A 22,895-nucleotide genomic window follows, 5' to 3' on the forward strand; every position below is an offset into this window, starting at 1 on the left:
CAGAGGTGATATAAGACCAGGCGTGTAAAAAATATCTTAAACGATCAGCAACCACACAAGCCTCTATATTTTGTTCTGAGTTCGATTGAACTGAACCGAACTCTGACCTCGGGCTTGAGATCGGGTTGAAATTTGATTGGTCCTGTTCGTCAGGGCTGATCTTGCGAAAAGAATACGCTGATAGTCCGTCTGTTTGGTGTTGACGCAAGATGCAGGTGGGCTTCTCCAGTTTAAAGGAGTTACCTCCTTTGAAAAATCCTTTTTTGGAGGTTGGGTCTTCATAGAATAGCTAGTTTTCTCCACGAAGACAGAATTTTTGATGCGTTTACTAAGATCTTGACCAAAAAGGAGCTCGTCGGTGACAGACTCTTCGAGAATAGATTTTCTTTTGTCATCGACACAAGAATAAATTTACGAACGTCTTGACTTGCCTTGTTGAAACATTGACTCGCACATTAGGCTGCTCTAGTCCCAGAGGAGTTGGAGTAACTCATTTTTATCGACAGGATCATTATCATCATTAAAAATATTGGTAATAGCTTGTCTAAAATCGACAAGGCTACGACCACATAAGTCTTGGGTTTGAGTCAAGTATTTGTCACGGGATTTAGCAGTCTTGTTGAGAAGTTGAATCAGTTCCGGGTTAAGGACAGGAGCTGGCAATATATTCCCTTCATTGGGGTAACTGTCAACCAATCTAATTTCTTCATCCTTCTCTAATCTAGATGATACAATTTCTTTCCTGCATGCAGGAAGTTCGGAATGTAAATTGTAAATCTTGTCTTTAAAGAGACGTTTGTCCGTACCGAGCATTATTAAGATCAGTTCACTGAGGTGGGGAACTTCAGAACCCACTAACTCAAGAGACTCGCCTGACGTCTTAGAATTCTTGGATGAACCAATCACATTATCGTTATCAGAGTATTGACTCTGACGTTGATCGTCATCGCCAGAGTTTGGAAGAGCAATATAACAGCTAGGTTAAGATAAGCGACCAGCAGCTATAAAAATATAATAACAAATTGCTGATGCAAAAAATGAAGGAATAGATAATTAAAATCTAACTTCACTTATATTTTAAATCTTAACCCAGTCAGGAAAAGGTACAACAGAATATATAAAATATATGTTGCCCAAGTATAAAATATGTATAAAACTCAAACAATTACCCTCAGGTGAAGATCCACTAGTAATGGAATTATTTGATGATCTTAATGATTTTTCAATATAAATTAAATCTTGATATTTTTAAAATTTATTTTTAAGACTTTTCATGGAAAGCTCACTCTCATTTTTCCGTTTGTTATTCATAATTAAATGAATAAACAAATAAATGAAATGTAAAATACATAGGATAAAATAACTTAAGATGTTTATTTAAAGCGCACAACGAACGTCATGATTGATAAACAAATTGGTTGATAGCAACAGCGATGACTTGTTATTTTTTAAGCTGAAATGTGTGGAATGAAGAGCGTAACATGAACGGTACTACTGAGTGATCTGAAGGACGAAGCTACTGATATAATTTAGAGACATTTCTCGAATATCAGCGGCATTTGCGCTGTTTTCAATGTTCCAAAAAAATTACTGTAAAGCCGTGCGTAAAGTTTTCGAAAATCTTGCATGAATGATTCATTAATTGCTACAGGATTCGTGCCATGGCTGAAGTTTCAGAAATATTTTAAGAAAATGTCTATAGAATATTCTAAAAGTGTATTATAATATTTTGTGAATTTTAGCAGCACTCGATTTAGCGTCATTGTAACAGTGAAGTTTTGATAAAGCATTATAGACCATATTGGAAAAAATCTTATAGATTCCTCCGGTGTTCTGTAATTTTCAATGCTCTTTCTAGGGTTCATCAATTTCTGAATTGTATTGCTAAAAACCATGCAGCTGAATGTTTCAAGTATCATTGGGTTTTTCTTATGAATTTCTGAAGTTCTGTCAAAGTACCGATTGGTGCTACAAAATGTTCCACGAGCGGAAAAGTTCTTGGGAGGAATCTCTCCGGGATTGCTTAGGAACTTTTTTTCTTACACTGGAATTTCGTTATTCCAGAGCTATTAGGTTCGTCTTGTAAAACTGATTCTGACTGTGAGCGAGTTGAGTTTGCCAAATGTTCGAGAACTGAGATTTGTGTATGCTCATTGAATACACTTGCTGTTAATGGAACATCCTGTGTACCAATTTTGAATGAATTCTGCGAAGATAATGCCGACTGCAAAGTGGATAACTCTGAGTGTTTTGATAATAAGTGCGAATGCAAATCATGGTTTCGAACTATTGCTAATACTGAATGTGAAAGACGTAAGTACAAAATTATTATATTTACCTTGATAATATATATTAATTTTTACGTCTTGTAGAACTAACGATAAGTATTATAGTTATGTGTAAGATTAGAGAAGCAAGTTGTAGATGAGTAATATCAATACACTAGAACATAATACTAATTGAAATTTAATGATAAAACTAGTCGAACGTTGGTTTACTTACAATTATATTTCAGCAATGACAATACAGTCAGATTCCATTCACTTGAAACTTCCCTTAAATCTTGACCCCTACTACGAGCTTCGCTATCTTCCACCTGATACTCTAAATTCGCATGTGTCTGTGCATCGAAATAAATGCATCACTCGTGCAAATGCAAGAGCCCATGCGTTGTAGTGTTCAAAGAAGAAGGGGCATTCGATAGGTTGGAATTTCTTGAAAATTTCCGCTCCTTCGTAGACTAATTGTCCAAGTTAATGTTATTCGACTGCTGCCAGTCAATGACTCCGATCGTTAAACCCTAAGTTATTATCTTAAGCAAGTGACCTAACTGCAGACCTCCAGCAAATATCTTACGGAAAATTGAAACGTGACTTGAAGAACATGAATTTCATGAGAATACATTTTGAAGGTTTCATCAAGTCCTACTTGCGATTCTTTTTAAAGACTTGGTAATCTGCTTGTAAATCAATTAAGTCTACATCTAATGAGATATGCTAGTATATCAGTCAGATTTATTCAAGATTGTAATGGGTCCACTTATTTTATCAATTTGATTGTGGTATTGATAAAACAAGGGCCCACGGATGTGTACAACTTAAAGGTGTCTTACGTTCCTGTTTAGCTATGCTCAGTAATCTCAGGACGAGGGTAACCCCGTATTGGACCACTCAGTATTAAAATTAGAGAGATCTTATACTAAACTTGTCAGGAAGGTTGACATGGTTCGATAATTAATTAATATATTTTAGTAAACATAACTATGGAATTTATTACAGATGAAGTCACTTTACAAATAATTAATAAAAATGAACGTGAACAATGAATAATTAATATGACTGGTGAAACTGACTCGATTTGACTTCAAAAATTTTGACTGACTCGACTTGACTATAATATTTAACAAATTTTAACAATTTAACAAAGACTCTACTAACTGAATAAATTAATTACGCAATTAATCAATTTACCGATGACAATTTTATACTACATGACCGATAAATAATTACGACCAACTTACTTCAACCATTCTCCACAATTATGCGCACAAATCACTTCAACAACACCTTGACCTTTCCAACAGTCCTTTTCCTCAATCCAATAACCTCCGGATCCTCCTGAACTCCAGAATCCTCGATAACCAAACCTCTAGATCCAATCCAAAGTAATATAATTAAACAACTTAATGAAATAAGCTTCCACGTAGCACGTGGGCTTATTGGTTCTTGGCTATTTTAGCAAATGGCGTAAAACAGTGCCAGATGGTAGAGTAGTGATAATAGTGGTAGTAGTAGCAATAGTAGTAGTCAGGGAAAACGTCGGTCTACGATGGTTGCTGCGAGCCAAGAGACCGACAACTCGTTGTCTCTGGGCCTAGTGCCTCTCTCGACGCAGGCTGGCCAACCCCTAAAACCAAATTTCGAGGAACTCGACCACAGCGACCCCGGCGCATAAGTCGGTATATTTTCTTTCAGATTGGCAGTTGTTGAAGAAGGAGGCTGGATCTTTAGGCGCGAGTCGAAATTAAATTTAAACAGAATGCTGAAGCATTCTACCTCGTTACAAGATATTTTGCGAAAGGCACTTGCCGTAAACTTCTACTCGAGTGATTATGTAAACTTGTAGAAAACTTGAGATTTAGACTCCTAGAGAATTCAACTGTTATTTATATTTTGAAATATCCCTAATTTATTCTTTATTTCTTAGCACACTTAGGCATGAATTGTCGAGAATCCATAGACTGTCATGTCTTCCTAGACCACTCAGAATGTTCAGAAGAAAAAAAATGTGCATGTCGTCATGGTCGTTATGCAATAAACAATACGAGGTGTGCACCAGCATTCAACGAAGCATGCGATTATGGAGAAATATGTGCATCCGAAAACTCTATTTGCACCAACGATAAATGTCAATGCAAAACTGGTTATGTTTATCAAGAATCCAAATGTGTGCCAAGTATATGATCTTATTCAATTTTCGATAAATTCAAAGTTTAAGTCTTTTTTCAAACCGTATTCTCGTTATTTACTGTAGAATTTTTGGGAATGCCATGTCAAACTGAGGAAGATTGTCAGGAAATTGAATTTTCAACGTGTTCAGATAATAATATTTGTGTTTGTCAATTGAATTACGGGGGACTGGATTTATTAACTTGCTCGCTACTTATAGGGGCTGACTGTTCAAAAGATGATGATTGTGTCGCTAAAAATTCTCGTTGTTTTCGTGATAAATGCGAGTGCATGGAATATCATTCTGCTCATTCAAATGCTCTCTGTGAACTAAGTAAGTATGCTGATAATAAATGGGAATAAATTTCCGAATCACGCTTATAAATAACTATATATATATATATATATATATATATATATATATATATAGTTGCAGTTCATGAAATGACTAGACAGTTCACGAACTGTCTAATTTCACGATCTGTCTACGACATATGTATATATATATATATATATTAGGGTGATTCAAGAAACAAACAAATTTTTTTTTTTTCTTCCAAACAGGTTCAAAAGTTTCGTTTAGATAAAAAAAGACGCCTGTGAAATTTAGAGCTCTTAATATTAATATTAACATTATCCGCATTGCACTTTTCTATTTCCCATAAGAATGATATGGAAAAAATTTTTTTTATGTCTTCTGATTTTTATAAGTAGCTAACGATGCATCATAGAAATAATTGGCAGGCATATTTTTGTAGGGAATTGAATGCTCTACAAAAAAAGATTCTTATCATTTTTTGCAGAATCTATTTGTTCAAAAGTTATTTGAGGTTGAAGTCGAATTCATATTAAATTTTGAGTTTTTCTTACTTTTCCGGCGAAACTATCAGACCTATTACAAAATATCATAGAACCTTTTTTGTAGACAATTTTATTCCCTAGAAGTTATACCGAATAAAGTTTTTTCGAATTCCGCATTGTTTTCTAGTTATTTTCATTTTAATGTCATGCTCATAAAAAAAATAGTCTTCTGATCGATTTTAAGAGCTTGACATTAAAATAAAAATAACTAGAAAACAATGCGGAATTCGAAAAAACTTTATTCGGTATAACTTCTAGGGAATAAAATTGTCTACAAAAAAGGTTCCATGATATTTTGTAATAGGTCTGATAGTTTCGCCGGAAAAGTAAGAAAAACTCAAAATTTAATATGAATTCGACTTCAACCTCAAATAACTTTTGAACAAATAGATTCTGCAAAAAATGATAAGAATCTTTTTTTGTAGAGCATTCAATTCCCTACAAAAATATGCCTGCCAATTATTTCTATGACGCATCGTTAGCTACTTATAAAAATCAGAAGACATAAAAAAAATTTTTTCCATGTCATTCTTATGGGAAATAGAAAAGTGCAATGCGGATAATGTTAATATTAATATTAAGAGCTCTAAATTTCACAGGCGTCTTTTTTTATCTAAACGAAACTTTTGAACCTGTTTGGAAGAAAAAAAAAAAATTTGTTTGTTTCTTGAATCACCCTAATATATATATATATATATATATATATACATATGTCGTAGACAGATCGTGAAATTAGACAGTTCGTGAACTGTCTAGTCATTTCATGAACTGCAACCAGATCGTGTAATGGTTGATCAGTTACACGAAGTGTCTAAAATCTTTAGACAGTTCATGAAATGTCTAATAGCTGTTTTGCCAATCGAGTAATATCTAGGAATATCGGATTCCTCAAAAGGAGACAACTAAAAAAAGATAAGATAGTAGCTGGAGCAGCCAATGTTATTTATTTATAGATAAAATTTCATGTTTTATTTATTTAAAAAACTTAAAATATAAAATCATTCGACTATTTTTATTTATTTACACCCGGTAAACTCGAGTGACATCTAATGTTGCACGAAACGTTAGCTTTCTTGCACGCACGCCTTTTTGTAGTGCATTGCACGTCAGAAGCTCTGCAAGAGCATTGAACAAATCCTTGCCCTCCACTGCAATTTTTTACAGATTCTCTCAAAGAAAGAAGTTTTTCCAAGCCATGTCATCACGATTAAAGAACTGAGAGCCAGCTCAGAAGAAGAAATAAATCAGATGAGGGTTCGAAACGGGATCAAAAAACAGTGGTTCTGACCCGAAAATATTGTTTCAGCTGGCTCTTGGCTAAGGTTTCTTAATACATCGTCAACCAACAAATTTTCATGCGAGATCGAAAAAAAAAATAGTCGGTTTTTTTGCGCCACCCTAATATATAGGGGAGGGTGGGGCAGAGCGGCCCCCCTGAAATTTTGACCAAAAAAAAATTTTTTTGTTTTTCGACTAATTACTATAAATCCGATATGTTTGCGCATTTTTACCCCTACGCATGACATTTGGGGCAAAATGGACAAGCCCAAAATTTTGAAAAAGTGATTTTTTCATATTTTTATCGTCAAATTAAAAAAAAAATTATTAAAATTCCACATTTCTAGCCTTACGCATAACACCTGGGGCAAAATGGACCAGCCGAAACTTCCGAAAAAATTATTTTTTCATTTTTTTCGACCGTTTCTCTATGTAAGAGGCAAATTTGGTCACTAAAAATTTATAAAAATTAAATTTTTTTTTTTACTTGATAAATTTTTGAAATAAAGTAAAATTATAGAATTGATTTTTTTTTTATTAAATAACAATTAGTAATTAAGGTAATCGAGAGTGAACGATTTTTTACGCTTTAAAAAATTTTTTTCGAGTAATATAAAACCAAAAATAGTTGTCAAGAGAAAAAAATACATTCTTAATGATGAAAACAATTTAAAAAAAATAAAAACGAAAAAAAAAAATTTTTTTATCACTTTTTGAAAGGGGGCCGCTCTGCCCCACAAAAAAAAAAAATTTTCAGAATTTTGGCAAAATGTCTATAAATTTGTTCGAAATAGGACAAAAGTAAAGTGATCTTATAGTTGAAAGCCACAAAAAATAATAATTGGCTTAGGGGGGCTGCTCTGCCCCACCCTCCCCTATCTAACTAATTGCTTTGCGCCGTCGCAGCAATCAGGGTGATTAATCAACCGTAGGAAATCAAGATTTAAATTTGAATATTTGAATTTTACCCCGTTACTATGGTAATACGTCCTATATCGTATGGGAATTAGATTTTGGTAATGATTATCATACTCATAGTAATAGTTCCCATAGTCATATGGAAATGAATTCTTCATCTACATAGGATCGGTTCTTAGGTGCATATGGAAATAAATACTCTGCATTGTGGTGATGAGTTTCATGATATATGTAAGATATTCCCATACGATTATGGTAAATGTTACCATCGTGATGTATTATGAAGCCCGCCCACTATCCACTAAACTGATCTATCTTATTAATTTTTAGTAAATTTTGATGTTAATTTAATATATAATTAATCAATTTCAAGATATGTGAGTTAGTTTTTGTGTAATAGTATTAATTCATAATGACTCAATTGAAAAAAAACAATTTTTTATTTTTTTTCCATTTACGTACACCTTTAAAAATAGTCACAAATATCATTTTGACGAGCTTTATAGGTATAAATTTTTTCTTTCAAAACCTTAGGTTGCATGACTGTCAGAATTGATATAGATTGACTCATTTTACTCCAAAGATTGGATGTACTCATAACCCTGTCTCTTCCTTTAACGAACTTCTTATCGAATACAATCGGTTCAAATAAGTCAAATAATTTTACTTAATTTAAAATGCAGCAATACTTGGACATTCCTGTCAGAATAACGAAGATTGTAGGAACATAAATCATGCAATATGTTCGAAAAATAAAAATTGTGACTGTGTATCAAATAATATCCGGGTAAATGAAACTTACTGTGCACCAGCGTTGAAGGCGTTTTGCTGGAAGGGTGAAAAATGTGCAACTGATCATGCTTCTTGTATTGATGATGAATGTCAATGCGATGGAAATTCAGTACAGCATTCCAATGATCAGTGCTTACCAAGTAACTAAATGAGTTTTAATAATAACAATATTATCGTTTTGAGAATCCGGGAGGCGTTCCTCATAAGGGCAGTTCCGCTCGTGACATTTTGAAACAAAGATCGATACTTTTACAGAACTCTATAAATTTCGTGAGTTCATACTACAATGCTTTAACAAAACTGATATAGAACATTAATAATGGTGTGGATCACGTCGGATTCGTTACGATGATTAAGATACTCTTAGAACATCCTGTAGTTCTTTCTTGAAAAATTTCTGGACTATCGATCATAAAGCGAACACCCTAAAGACTCATGAAGTTGGAGAGTAGTATTAAGAATCATTTACAACACTTATGTGTAAGGAATGATTACCCGGAAAAAATGTTTTGATCAAAAAAAAAAATTACAATTGATGTTTTATTGTTCAAATTATTGAAAATACTATAACTCGAAAACTATGGACTTAAGCGACTTGACTCATAAGACTTTTTTTGAAAAAAAAAAAAATTTTCTATCAAACTTAAACTAACATTCATAGTGTACTTCTATTGGTTTACGTTCTGCAAGCCAATCAATGTCAATTTCATAGGAAAAATGAATGTCGCAACGGACACAAGTGAAACAGCTGGAATTACAGTTCAGTAACTATAGACACTTTTGAAGAACACCAAATGCCCTACAATTTGCGACCAAAATCGCGTTGATATCATAAAACTCTGCTGAGTGTTAAAAAGTTAAAAAAAAATAATTTAATTTACGTTTATTTTGAATGGGATACTTTTGAAATCAAATGAAAAGTACTTAGGATTGGAATTAAAAGCTCAAACTTGGCAGGAATTTCAGTTCCAGCATAAAAAACAATATTTTTCTTGATGAGCAACGAAAAAAATACTTTTGCCGAAAACGAAGCACCTTAATACGTTCCTCCGGTGTTCTGTAATTTTTAATGCTCTTCTAGGGTCTGTCAATTTCTGAATTGTATTGCCAAAAATCTTGCAGCTGAATGTTTCAAGTATCATCGAGTTTTTCTTACAAATTTTTGAAGTTCTGTGAAAGTACTAATTGGTGCTCCAAAATGTCTTACGAGTGGAAAAGTTCTTGGGAAGAATCTCTGCGGCATTGCTCAGGAACTTTTTTTTTCACACTGTTTGTCGTCATTCCAGAGCTATCAGGTTTGTCTTGTAAAACTGATTCCGATTGTGAAAGAGTTAAGTTTGCCAAATGTTCGAAAACTAAGGTTTGCATGTGCTCGTTGAATACAATTACTGTTAATGGAACATCCTGTGTACCAATTTTAAATGGATTCTGCCATACAAATCTTGACTGCAAAGTGGATAACTCTGAGTGTTATGGTGACGTGTGCGAATGCAAATCAATGTTTCAAGCTATCGCTAATACTGAATGTAAAAAACGTAAGTTCAGAATTTTTATATTTGCCTTATAAACTTGATAGTGTATATTAATTTTTACATCTTGTAGAACTAACGATACGTATTATAGTTATGTGTGAGATTAGAGAAGCAAGTTGTAGATGAGTAATATCAATGCACTAGAACATAATACTAATTGAAATTTAATGATAAAACTACTCGAATGTTGGTTTACTGACAATTATATTTCAGCAATGACAATACAGTCAGATTCCATTCACTTAAAACTTCCCCTCAATCTTGACCCCTACTACGAGCTTTGCTGTTTTTCACCTAATATTCTAGATTGACATATGCCTGTGCTCAATTATAAATGCATCACTCGTGCAAATGCATGAGCCCATGCATTGTAGTGTACTGTTCAAAGAAGAAGAGGAATTCGATAGGTTGGAATTTCTTGGAAATTTCCGTTCCGTCGTAGACTAATAGTCCAAGTTAATGTCATTCGACTGCTATCAGTCGATGAATCTGATCTTTAAACCCTAAGTTATTATCTTACGCAAGTTACCTGACTGAAGACCTCCAGCAAGTCTCTTACGGAAAACTGGAACGAAACTTGAAGAAGATGTATTTCATGAGAATACATTTTGGAGATTTCATCAAGTCTTACTTAAGATTATTTCCAAAGACTTGGTAATCTGCTTGTAAATCAAGCAAGTCTGACCTAATAAGATATGCAAGTATCTTAGTCATATTTAATTAAGATATCTTGCGAAAGGCACTTGCCGTAGACTTCTACAAGAGTGATTTTGTGAACTTGTAAAGAACTTGAGATTTACACTCTTAGGGAATGCAACTGTTATTTTCATTTTGAAATATTCCTTATTTGTTATTTATTCCTTAGCACACTTAGGCATGGATTGTCAAGAATCCATAGATTGTCGTGTCTTCCTAGACTTCTCAGAATGTTCAGAAGAAAAAAAATGTGCATGTAGTCATGGTTATTATGCAATAAACAATGAGACGTGTGCGCCAGGATTCAACGTAGCATGCGATTATCTAAAACCATGTGCACCCGAAAACTCTATTTGCATCAACTATAAATGTCAATGCAAAACTGGTTACGTTTATCAAGAATCCAAATGTGTGCCGAGTATATGTTCTCATTTAATTATTGATAAACTCAAAGATTAAGTCTTTTTTCAAACCGTATTCTCGATATTTACTGTAGAATTTTTGGGATCGCCATGTCAAACCGAGAGAGATTGTGCGGGAATTGAATTTTCAACGTGTTCAGATGACAATATTTGTGTTTGTAAATTGAATTACGGGGGACCGGATTCATCAACCTGCTCACCACTTATAGGGGGTTACTGTTCAAAAAATGATAGTTGTGTAGCTCAAAATTCTTATTGCTTTCTTAATAAATGCCAGTGCAAGGAAAATCATTTTGCTCATTCAAATGATCTATGTACATCACGTAAGTATGTTAACAATAAATAAAAATGAATTTCCGAATCTCGTTTCTATATATATATATTAGGGTGGGCCGAAAATACGCTTTTTTTAAATTTTCATTATTAATACCAAAAATATTTTTCTTTATTCAAAAAAAAAATTTTTTGGAAAACAAAAAAAATTTTAGGTCGATATCTTAGGCTCGCCAAATCCCGTTAAAGTTAGAAGTTGTTTAAAAATTTTTTTCCAACATATTTTAATCGGAAATTTAATTCTTTACATAAAAGTTCTTATAACAAAATTACGTAAAGTTGATAGTTACTGAGATAATTGCAATTTTGTTCTAAAAAATATAATTTTTCAAGATATTATCACTTTTTCAGGGTAAAATATGAATTTTATCATATAAATTTTATGGAAAATAAAATTTCTTACAAAATTGGTGTTCTGGTGAAAACTTGAAATTTATAGTTATTCAGAAACTGGCAGTTTTATGTTTAGATAGTCACATTTCTCGTTATTTGGTGGTTTTCACCAAGAATTGCTATGATCTTTGTAACTATCAACTTTGAATAAATTTTTATTAGATCTGTTTTGTAGAAAATTGAATTTTCTACGAAATTTTTATGATAAAATTTATTTTTTACCCTGAAAAAGTAATAATATCTTGAAAAATTTCATTTTTTAGAGCAAAATTGCAATTATCTGAGTAACTAGCAACTTTACGTAATTTTATTATAGGACCTTTTTTGTAGAGAATTAAATTTTCGATCAAAATGTGTTGGAAAAAAATTTTTAAACAACTTCTAACTTTAGCGGGATTTGGCGAGCCTAAGACATCGACCTAAAATTTTTTTTTATTTCCGAAAAATTTTTTTTTTGTACGAGGAAAAATATTTTTGGTATTAATAATGAAAATTCAAAAAAAGCGGATTTTCGGCCCACCCTAATATATATATATATATATATATATATATATATATATATATATACATATATATTTTGTAACGGAATTTTCACTACCGGGGATCTACCAGAGTGAAGCCTTAATACACTTACAAGTTGGCAAACTTGTTTAAATTATTTAAAGTTGGGCGCCAGATCATTCAATAACGACCAACAGACAATTTTTCTATACAATGACTTAGGGTTGCGGATCGGGGAAAGGTCAGGCACTTACCCTTACGATTGAATAATTGTTCAGATTCTAAAAAATAAAATTATCGTATATTCAACACAAAAAAAAAACCGAATTGATTGATGTTACAAATAAGAATAGCCTGTTTACAATGCAAAACAACGAAAGTCGCTGGACTTCGGCTTAAGACTCGATATAAACAAAAATCAAATCCAAAATTTTATTTTGATCATACAGTTTACATTCTATTTCACGTCCAAATTAATCACTCACTCAGAATCCTCGGTATTCAACCGTTTCGGTAATTACTAACAAGATAATAATCGTACTCGATCCAATTAACAATACCTGTTGCCCAAACACAATGGAAACATTCGGTCGACAAAATGAATTCAAATTATATTTTTCTTTTCCGATCAAACATACCACGTACGTTTAACGTTATACTCGACGAGTGACGTCAGAGTATTGTTCACGACAAGACTCGGCTGTCGCAACAAAGAAGATTGAAATAATCTGCAATTCTCAGAATATGTCAAGTAAAATAAAATAAAATAGAAATAATGTTTTGTTTCGATAACGCGTTAAATTGAACTATCATACAATTATTACTCGTAGTTAATTATTATTTAGTGTTGTACAAACGCACGTCACTTATTTATCGAAACTCGGTCGTACACTTTGTTTAGTTGAAGTCGAAATTTTTGATTCTAGATGTCACTAGAACTTGTTCGTTGGATAATTATTTATTATATTTTAAATAATTCGAAACCCTGAGTCGATGTCAAATTTTTCATTACGTAACAATATATATATATATATATATATTTTTTTAAATTTCAAGTTTCACTAAAAACTCCATGCCAGACATATAAAGACTGTGAACACTTTTCGGACTCGTTCTGTTCGAGGCACAAAACTTGTTATTGTAGCGCAAATTATATTGCAATAAACAGCACAAAATGTGTGCAGCCTCTAGGTCAATTTTGTACAACGAGTAAACCGTGTACTATTAAGAATTCTATTTGTATTAATAATAAATGTCAATGCAATTTTAATTTCATTAAACATTTAAATGCTGAATGTATACCAAGTAAGTATTAAATTACAACGATAAAATATTTTAAGTTGTGGGCAATGATTATTTTGGTGGGTTATCTATTTTTTTGACAGTAAAAGTTACTCAAGTTTGTAATGGAAATGACGATTGCCCGGGCATGGGACAAGAGTGTTCTAATCGAAGATGTGCTTGTAAAGATAATCATATTGCATTGACGAGCACAAAATGTGTACCAGTCTTGGATGGTTATTGTTCAAAGAACAAGGATTGCTATGTCAAGAATTCAGTTTGTCTATCGAATAGATGTCAATGTGATTTCGATCACTTGCCGCATTCTAATTATGAATGTGAATCCAGTGAGTATAAGTACTAATTTTGAATTCTTATTATACATATGAAGTAACATTAATTTAGAATTTAAGCTACAAAAACTATTGGAATAATAAGTACAGATCAAGATATGCCAAACAAAATTAAAAATCATCTTGGATATTACCAACTTCCCGCTAAGAAAATTGAAAATTTGAAAAAAAATCTGGGCACTGGTTGGCTCTGTGGGCCAGCCCCAACACTTTCCGTTATTTTCGAGCTCAAGGGCTTTTTCAACTCAAACACATAACAGTACATTATGTCACGATTTATCCGGGAAAAATTAAATAAAATGTCACTATTCAACTCTTCGTTGTTGAAATATTTTTTAAAAGAATTGAAGAATTTTGATGATCAATATACCAATCAGTGCACTTTATTGAGTTTTTTAGCTAATTAAATTTTGGAAATGAGTAGTGCAGTCATTTTAAAGATATTTGCGAAAATCCTTTTTTTACTATTTCTCTCTCCGACAATACTTCTCGAACGAATTAAGCGATTGAGGTGGTTGCGGCAATTAGCGCGTTTTATTGAGATCTAATAGATTGATCTAGTCGTTTTTGAGAAAATCCAAGAAATAAAAATTTTTTTTAATTCTTTCGACGACGGTTTCTCTTGAACGAATGAAACGATTTTGATGGTTGAGATAGTATTCGACGTGGATCATGAAGACTTAGAGCTGGTAAGATTTCAGAACCAATCCATCGAGCTCATTACCAAATAAAACAAATAGTATATTATGACCCTAGGCCAGAAAGTTGGATTTCCTGGCCGATGTGATAGAAGTGTCGAGGCAAAGCCGAGGCTCTTCTATCACATCTGCCAGGTTATCCAACTTTATGGCCGTGGGTTGTATACTATTTTTCTTGATCCTACGCCGAAAATTAATTAAAACAATTTATATTAAAGTAGTAGCACGTTCCGAGGCGAAGCCGAAGTTTTTGCTGGTCGGGGCGGGCATTCAAAAAAAATATATTAATAACTAAAATGAAAAATTGATAAAATGGCATTGACAATTACAAATTTTCAAAAACTAACAAATACATGCAAACTTTATTGTATCATTTAACTTTAAATATTATAATTAAAGAAATAATCATAATTCATATAAAATGAATTCAATAGTACATTTTTTCTTATTTAATCTTACGAATTATGTATGCTATTGCATTGAGTCAAAGTTAAATCAAAAGAACAGTTATTGAACGTACAGTTATTAAAAATATAATCATCTAATTTCATTTTTTGTCTGTTAAAAGGTGAATTCAAGTTGTTGTTATTACAGTCTTCAATGGTTGTCGAATCTTCATTATTTTTTTTTTTTTAAGCAATGGCTGAACATTAGATTGCTATCAAATTTATCACACGCGTTGCGCATACGAAACAGCGCACTCTAGTGGGACCACCTCGTACCTCAAGCTGTCCACAAAAGTCTCAAACAAGGACTCTGGTTGCCTAGGCGGTGGACGTCACGTGAAGCAGTTTAATTCATTTTCGATGCGAACTTCAATGATTTTACTCTAGGTATCCACCTTAGGAGTCTAGATGCCTAGTCGTAGGACAGTCACGATGAACGAATTTAAGAATAAAAGTTTAAGTCACGGAGTTAAAATTTTAAAATAAAAGAATCGAATCTCGATTATTGGTCTAGGACCCCCGGTTGCCTAGGTGTAGAGCGTCACGAGATCAAATGTTGGAATCGACTCAGTGACTCTTATAGCGTTAATGACTGTAAAGACTTTAGTTTATTCAATTTGAAAATAAAAGAATCATATTCCGATTATCGATCTAGAATCCCCGGTTACCTAGGCTTAGATCCGACAAGGGTTTCGATTACAGTGGTAATGACTGACTTTAATTATTTTTATCAGGTTTATATATGAAAATTTTGGGAGAAAAGTGGGGCTCAGAATATCGAGAACGTGAGAATAAAGGATTAGGTCATAATTTTAAGTGACATATCTTTTTATTCTCGGAAACCTATATCATCCAGAAAATTTACTCATTGTAGGGGATTCAGAGATACAAATAGTTGATTCGTTAGCATCCAAATACGAATTACTTAAATCCATTAGTGGTACATATTTTTACAAGCGATAATTTAATTTTAAGAAAAGATTTTAAAATTGACCTCTTATCTCCGTTTAATTTTGGACTTCTGAAAATTGTATTGACAGAAAATTATAGGCTACCAGAGTCCATGAGAAACCATTAGTTCCATTAGCGGGCGGATATGAACTCTTCAATTCCTTTAAATGCAAGACAGAAAGAAATAAAATTTTGATTTAAGACAAGAGCCCTTTACTCTAATTTTCGGGCAAATTAATTAACGGAGAATTCGTGGGAACTGTAATATTCATCGATGTTAGATGCTATTGAATTAAGTGCTCGGGTGATGAAATTTAAGTTTACGGGAGGATTTTTAAGTTAACTTAGCTTAGACATTACAATTTTACTTAAAGCTTAAGTAAGAAACATTAATAAAGAAATCAAAATAGTCCTATGTGAAGTTTAACCTTCGAAGACTTTACCTAGTAAACCAGCCATCGCAGTACAGGAGCGCTTATGAGGGAGGAAGACAGATACTTGTTTATCCGTTTGTATTTACTTCTATTTCACTCTCTCTCTTTCGACGCGTTTTACCATTATATTTTGATATTATAATTATTGTTCATCTCAAAGTAGTTTTAGTTGACTCAGAGTAAGTCCAACACCTTTGTAAAAATTATTCGCTCTAAATGTGCTCTAAATTATAAAAATAAAAGAATTCAATAAAAAGAAAAAATTTTTAAATTAAAGTACGGTTAAATCGCAATTCAAATATAACGATCGTTACATAAATATACCGACAATTAAACTAAGTTTTCTATTTTATAGTCTTTGTTGATCACTACAGATTTTATTGCATTTGTTTCATCAGTATAAGTAACGTTATTGAAAAAATTTTAGAAAAATCACTATTTTTAACACTTATCTCGGATATTTTATATATTAACGCTCTGATCTGATTCAATATTTATTGAACTTTCCATTTGAATCGCGTTCGTTGATTTTTGTCCAAATTCATTGATTTCATTAAGCAAAATCGTGACAATAATTTAAGAACCGCTTATTGGAGTTCAAAGGGCACATAAATACAAATGTATTGAAAGATACTGTTTAGCTTTTCCAGCTCAAATATGCATTTTAACGAGATTGTTTTCACGCTGAAAACAATTTCGAAAACAGCGGGACGTGTTGTAGCTGCCTTCTGCAGGGTCAACCGGTACTCAGATTCATTTTCTTTGAATTCTACGTCTGAAAATTGAGACAGGTTCACCGTGAAAATTGACTTTGTTCCATCTCCTGATTTTTAACAATGTAGTAATCAATTGTTCATGGTAGTTCATTTTATAAAACTCACTTGATATTTTATTCAGTTTCATTAGGAAAAATGTGTTCGGAGGATACGGATTGTCAAAGGATTAAAAATTCAAGATGTTCAGCAGAAAATATATGCACTTGTGGCATGAATTACTTTGCAGTTAATAAATTTCGTTGTCTACCAACTTTAAGTGGATTTTGTTTGAATGATAACGACTGCTATTCTGATTCATTCCATTGTTCTGATAATCAATGTCAATGTAAAAGTAATTACACAGGAGTATCGGTTGACAAATGTGTTGAAAGTAAGTGCAGTTTCATCATGGTCAATTTGAAAAATTATGAAGTTTATTAGGAAATCCAGCAATTAAGTTTATTTTCATGATACCAGCATCGAACCTTGAAATTTAAGTGCAATTTTATTACTCTCTTATGTTTGTTTGTCACTTCAGTTTACTCATTCCATTTCTAAAGTAACAGATCTAATTAACCATAAAAATTACTAAAAATGAGTGAAATTAATGTTTTAGTCTTATTTACTATCTAGTAAGTGACGGTAATTCACAGATTTCTCATGTTCTAACAGTTCTCCGAATAATCAGCTTGAAATTAACTTGTTTCTTAGTGGCTGCTGACACAAAATCTTGCAGTTTCGATGCAGGCGATCATGAAAATTATGGTGTTTGACTCAGGATGAAACATGATTTTAGACTGCGGGTAATGTAAGCTTTCGTCTATGGTTCGGGCAGTCAATATCACCCGAGTCTGAAATCGTCTTGTTTCATCCATTGTCAAACAATATACTGTGAGTAATTATTTGGTCGTTACAGCTCACTTGCTTAGTTCATGTACTGATGTCTCGGAGTGCAGTGATTCATGGCATTCAACTTGTTCACCCGAAGGAAAATGTGTTTGTGCATTAAATAATATAGCAAATAAAACATCAACATGTCTGCCAATTTTAAATGGATATTGTTGGAGAGATGATCAATGCATGGTTAAGAACTCTGTTTGCATTGATTTCCGCTGTCAATGCAAACCAAACTTTATTGCTGTCGCTCATAATCTATGCACATAAACTGAAATATAATTTCATAATAATGGGCCCTAAGGAATTATTCTTGTTTAAATGTTTTGGTGTCATAATCGTGCCGGACCATGTTGGCCACTTGTCGAAAATTGCAATAAACACATCTAGAAATTACTAGTTTAAGCCAATGAGTATCAAAATTTGGCAGAATTTTAATTTCTATCTAGAACCCTAATTGATGATTCTCAATACTAGCCAGAATTTTTATTCCAGCGTACAAGTCCAACTTAAGGGTATCCCGAGTCGATATGATTTTAATTTCAGTGTAGAAGCCTAATTCGAGTCCCAACAAAAGCCTAGTTTTATTTTGGTCTAGCAGCAAAATTTTCAGTATCAGAAGTCATTTTAATTTTAATTTTGGTCTATAGGTCCAGTTCCACGATCGCAGCATTAGCTTAAATTTTTGAGGTGTTCTCTAGGCCCAATTTAAAAGTGTCAAGAGTCACTTGAATTATTATTTGAATCCAGAGGTCTCATTTGAGGTCCTTAACAGACGCTCGAATTTTTCTTTGAAGCTAAAAATCCGACTTCAGGCTATCAAGTGTTGCATGAATATTCATTCCAGAATAGGGACCAAATTTTAGGGTCTTAACATATACCGGAATTTTTATATTAGTCTCAGCAACCCACTTGTAAAACCTCAATGTTAGTAGTGATTGTTTTCAATCGAGAAGCACAAAACTAGATTCAACAGTAGCTAGATTTTTTTTTCTACAGGACGAATTTCAGAGTCTAAACCATCAGCAACGTTTTATGTCGATCTAGAGGCTCAATAGAACTGATTTGACAGTGGCTAGAGTTTTTATTTCAGTCCAGAGATTCAAGATTAATTGTACAAGTCGCCAGAATTTTTATTCTAGGCTGGAAGCCCAATTTTTGGACTTAAACAGTTGCCGGAATATTTGTATCCGTCAAAAGACCCAATTTCAGGATCTCAACGGTCTGCAGGATTTTTATTCCAATCTCAAGAACCCAATAACAAATATCTTCTGTCAATTTATTAATCCAAAATATTTTCTCCCCAAACAGACTTCTGGAAGAATTGTTAAATTTATCTATGAGCGATAAATCGTTGGTAAGTCTCGCGTAGATTGTTTTATTTTAATTCAGGTACAAATCAAAAAGTCTCTGATGAAGAAACCATTGTCAATTTAGATTTTTTTTTAAATTCGATGTCTGGAATGTGGGCGGGTTCCCGGGAAAATTGATTCTGAAATACCTCCTGATTTTCGGCAATTTAGCACTAAATTAGCAATAGTATTTACCGTTATAATGATATTGTAGGGGACCCCGGGGCAAAAAGGCTCCCCTGAAAATTTGATCAAAAGAAATTTTTTTTTTGTCTAATTACTATAAATCCGATACATTTGCGCACTTTTGAACCTTACGCATGGAACCTGAGGCAAAATGGGCAAGCCAAAAATTCTGAAAAAATGATTTTTTCATATTCTTATCGTCAAATTATGAAAAATTGAATATACTTATCTATTTTTCGGCTGATTCTCTGTGACTGAGGCAAATTTGATCATTTAAAATATTCGCAAATAATGAGTTTTTTAATTTATAAATTTTTTTAAAAAAGAAAATTGATCTTTAATCTATCTTGGCTAAAAATTAAAAAACACGTTATTTTTGGGTTAAAAATAATCATAAATAAGATGTATGGAAGTTTTTTTTTTTTAATTAAATATCAATTAGTAATTAATCTTATCGTGGGGAAACGATTGATTTCACCTTAAAAAAATTTTTTGAGTAGTATAACAGTAAAAACAATTGTCAAGAGAAAGAAGTATATTTTTAACGTTGAAAAAAATAAAAAATAAAAAAACAAAATTTGTCATTTTTCGAGGTAGGCTTCCTTGCTCCAGAAAAAAATAATTTTTTTTTCAGAGTTTCGGCAAAATATCCATGAATTTGTTTGAAAAAGGACAAAAGTAAAGTGATTCGATGGTTAAAAGCCATAAAATAATAAAGAGAAAAAAAAAATTCCGATAAACGAAAAAAAAAAAAAAAAGAAAAACCCCGAGTAAAACGTGACCAAAAAAAGGTAAAAATTCTTGTTTTATCTCGTTTTTCGCATATTTTTTTTTTCTTTACCGTACATTTACCGAATAACTAACGCAAAAATGAAACAAAATCCAAAAAAATTCACTTTTTCATTTTGGTAATGATTACAAAAATTAAGGAACAAAACTTGTTCCTTTAATTGTTTTGTGAAACTTTGAGCAATCGGCCCGGACAAACGGTTCAATGGATCGATTTGAAAATTTCCAGGGCTTTTAGAGGTCCATTAAGCTGTAAAATCACTTGGCAATATTACCCTTTCCATGAACATTCTTAAAGCAGCGGTTGATTGACTAAAAGACCACAAAAAGTTCATTTTTAGAAGATTTTTCAAATTGATACTTAGGTTGAAAAACATTTTCTCCTTTTATAAATCGAAAATGAGGCTTGGGGGGGATTTATTCGAGTTTCTAAAGCTGCCCTTAAGATTACTGTGCGACCATTAGTTGCTGAGATATCGATATTCAAAGACAAAAAAATCCTTTTTCATTTGAAAGCTGATATCTCAGCAGCAAATTGTCGTACAAAGAAACAAAAGAAGCAAATTGTAGCTGAAGAAATTTTCTAAACGAGTCATAAATTATTTTTCTGAAAAATAGTATCCCGGCCCCGTAGACCCATAAAACAAAACCAAAAAATTTAGAAAAATTTTGTCTCGAGCTATTTCTTATGATTTCGCAGAAACCGTGGCCCAAGAAATTGGTTTACTGGAAGACCTTTAAACTTGAGATTTCAAGCTTCAATTTGCTTTGTTTATTTTTTCGACACCATCATTTTTCACGAAAATACAGCCTTCCAAAAATCACTAAAAATTTTGTAAAATTTACTTGTTCCTTTAATTTTTTGGATAAGTGTATCTAAAAAATTTTTGAATTTAGCTTTCTGAGATAGTAATGATTATCGTCTCGGATAGGGAAAGTTACCATAAAAGAATGAGAATCATTAAAATGTAAAGATGAAAATAGTTACTTTGTTAAGACAAGAAGTGTTACCACTTTTTTTTCAGTGTGTACAGAAATTTAGACATCATTCTAAAAATAGTCATGTAGTTTCCTAGGACTTAAAAACGTCGACATCTGACAATCTCGATTTTTGAAATTCGGGATGAGAACGATAATTCCCCGAATTAATCGAAAATTGCCGATTTTCACGGCGGAAAGTTAAATATTTCGTAAAAAAAAATTTTTTGCTGAATTTTTAAGGTGATCCACTTTGCCCCCCTTCCCGTTCGGCTCATTATTTTTCTATATACAATTTACATAACAAGATATATTGAAATAAATATATGACATTAGATTTTGAGCTGCAGATTCTAGAACCACCGAATATTTCAACTTTTTGTGATCTCAATTATTTTAGAAGTATAGAAAATTTTTAAATACTCGCAACTACGATACTAAAAAAACCCAAAATTTATTTCTTATCATGTAAAACTCTGAAATGATTCATTTTTATATTATTGGTTTTAATACGCAGTCACTAAAAAAAATCTATTTTAGATCTATTATTTGTCAATATTCGATTATCAGTTTTTAAGTATACATTGAAGCACAGTAATATTTTTATGCGGTAAGACATTTGACGATGTGATTTTGAACTAATCAAACCTCAAATCACTGAAAGCAATTAACTAATAAAAAATAATTCTCTTCTGACTAAAGTGCGTGATTTTCGTAGCAGTGGTTTTAGTGTGGAAATAATTAATTCTCTAAAGCTTAATTGGCTTTATTCTACCAATAAAACTGGATAAACTGAATGTACAATGTTAATAAAACATTCATTCTACACTTTGCATATATATTTAGCTGCATTGACAGTATGGATGATTCGTGCACAGGAAAAAAATAAAAGTGGGATTAATCAGTGCGCCAAAAACAATGAACAAGTAAAATTCTATAAATAATTATTTATGATTGAGAGATAGTATATTGTGTGACAATGAATGAAATAAGACGATTTCAGACTAGGGCGAATGTGGCTGCACAAGCCGTAGATGAAGGCTGACATCACCTCCAGTCTGAAATGGTGTTTTCATCCCCGGCGGACGTATGCAGATTTTTACGTGCAGACGAAACTCAATCGGTAAATAATGCGCTTACGCGCTAGTGGCTAGTGGCCTGTAATGAGCTCTATTCAGTTGAGGAGGAAGTTGCGCATGCGTGGACTGATCTTCATACAGTCGAGTAACTCTGTTGTCAGCTGTAATTTCGAGAAGTTTGCCGGGCGCATGTTATGCAGAAAAGATAATACAAAATCAAAAGCAAATTCTGACGGTATTTCTTGGTTGTTCAATAAGAATTAAAGTTTTGAAAAACAGATTTGGATAATGATAATTCTGATAGCGAAAACTGTAACATACCAATTAATCACAAGTAGTTATTTTATTTCTAATCATTGAATAGGATTACGATAGGTAACTTTGTTGAAGAATTTACTTGTGATTAATATCGCGTTACTAGAACCATAAGGGTGTATCTCAAATTATACGCCCTTTTGGTTCTGCAGGACAATTTTGAACAGTTTTTCGAAATTTTGAAAGATCCCGATTTTTTTTTTATATGCC

At 32.5% G+C, this 22,895-nt stretch overlaps 1 protein-coding gene across 1 annotated transcript in view; it reads left to right on the top strand.

Annotated features, from left to right (window-relative positions):
• The first annotated feature begins 1,893 nt into the window (after positions 1 to 1,893).
• The window catches only part of LOC130674237 (neurogenic locus notch homolog protein 1-like), a 50,071-nt gene continuing 29,069 nt past the window's right edge, over positions 1,894 to 22,895 (top strand). The window contains exons 1-9 of the mRNA XM_057479506.1: positions 1,894 to 1,912; positions 2,065 to 2,313; positions 4,207 to 4,455; positions 4,534 to 4,782; positions 8,189 to 8,437; positions 9,584 to 9,832; positions 11,022 to 11,101; positions 13,359 to 13,434; positions 13,560 to 13,802. Coding sequence (XP_057335489.1) covers positions 1,894 to 1,912; positions 2,065 to 2,313; positions 4,207 to 4,455; positions 4,534 to 4,782; positions 8,189 to 8,437; positions 9,584 to 9,832; positions 11,022 to 11,101; positions 13,359 to 13,434; positions 13,560 to 13,802 — 1,663 coding nt within the window. The remainder of the gene's footprint in view (positions 1,913 to 2,064; positions 2,314 to 4,206; positions 4,456 to 4,533; positions 4,783 to 8,188; positions 8,438 to 9,583; positions 9,833 to 11,021; positions 11,102 to 13,358; positions 13,435 to 13,559; positions 13,803 to 22,895) is intronic.

The sequence above is a fragment of the Microplitis mediator genome, chromosome 9 (assembly GCF_029852145.1).
Source record: "Microplitis mediator isolate UGA2020A chromosome 9, iyMicMedi2.1, whole genome shotgun sequence".
In the NCBI taxonomy this organism is placed as follows: domain Eukaryota; kingdom Metazoa; phylum Arthropoda; class Insecta; order Hymenoptera; family Braconidae; genus Microplitis; species Microplitis mediator.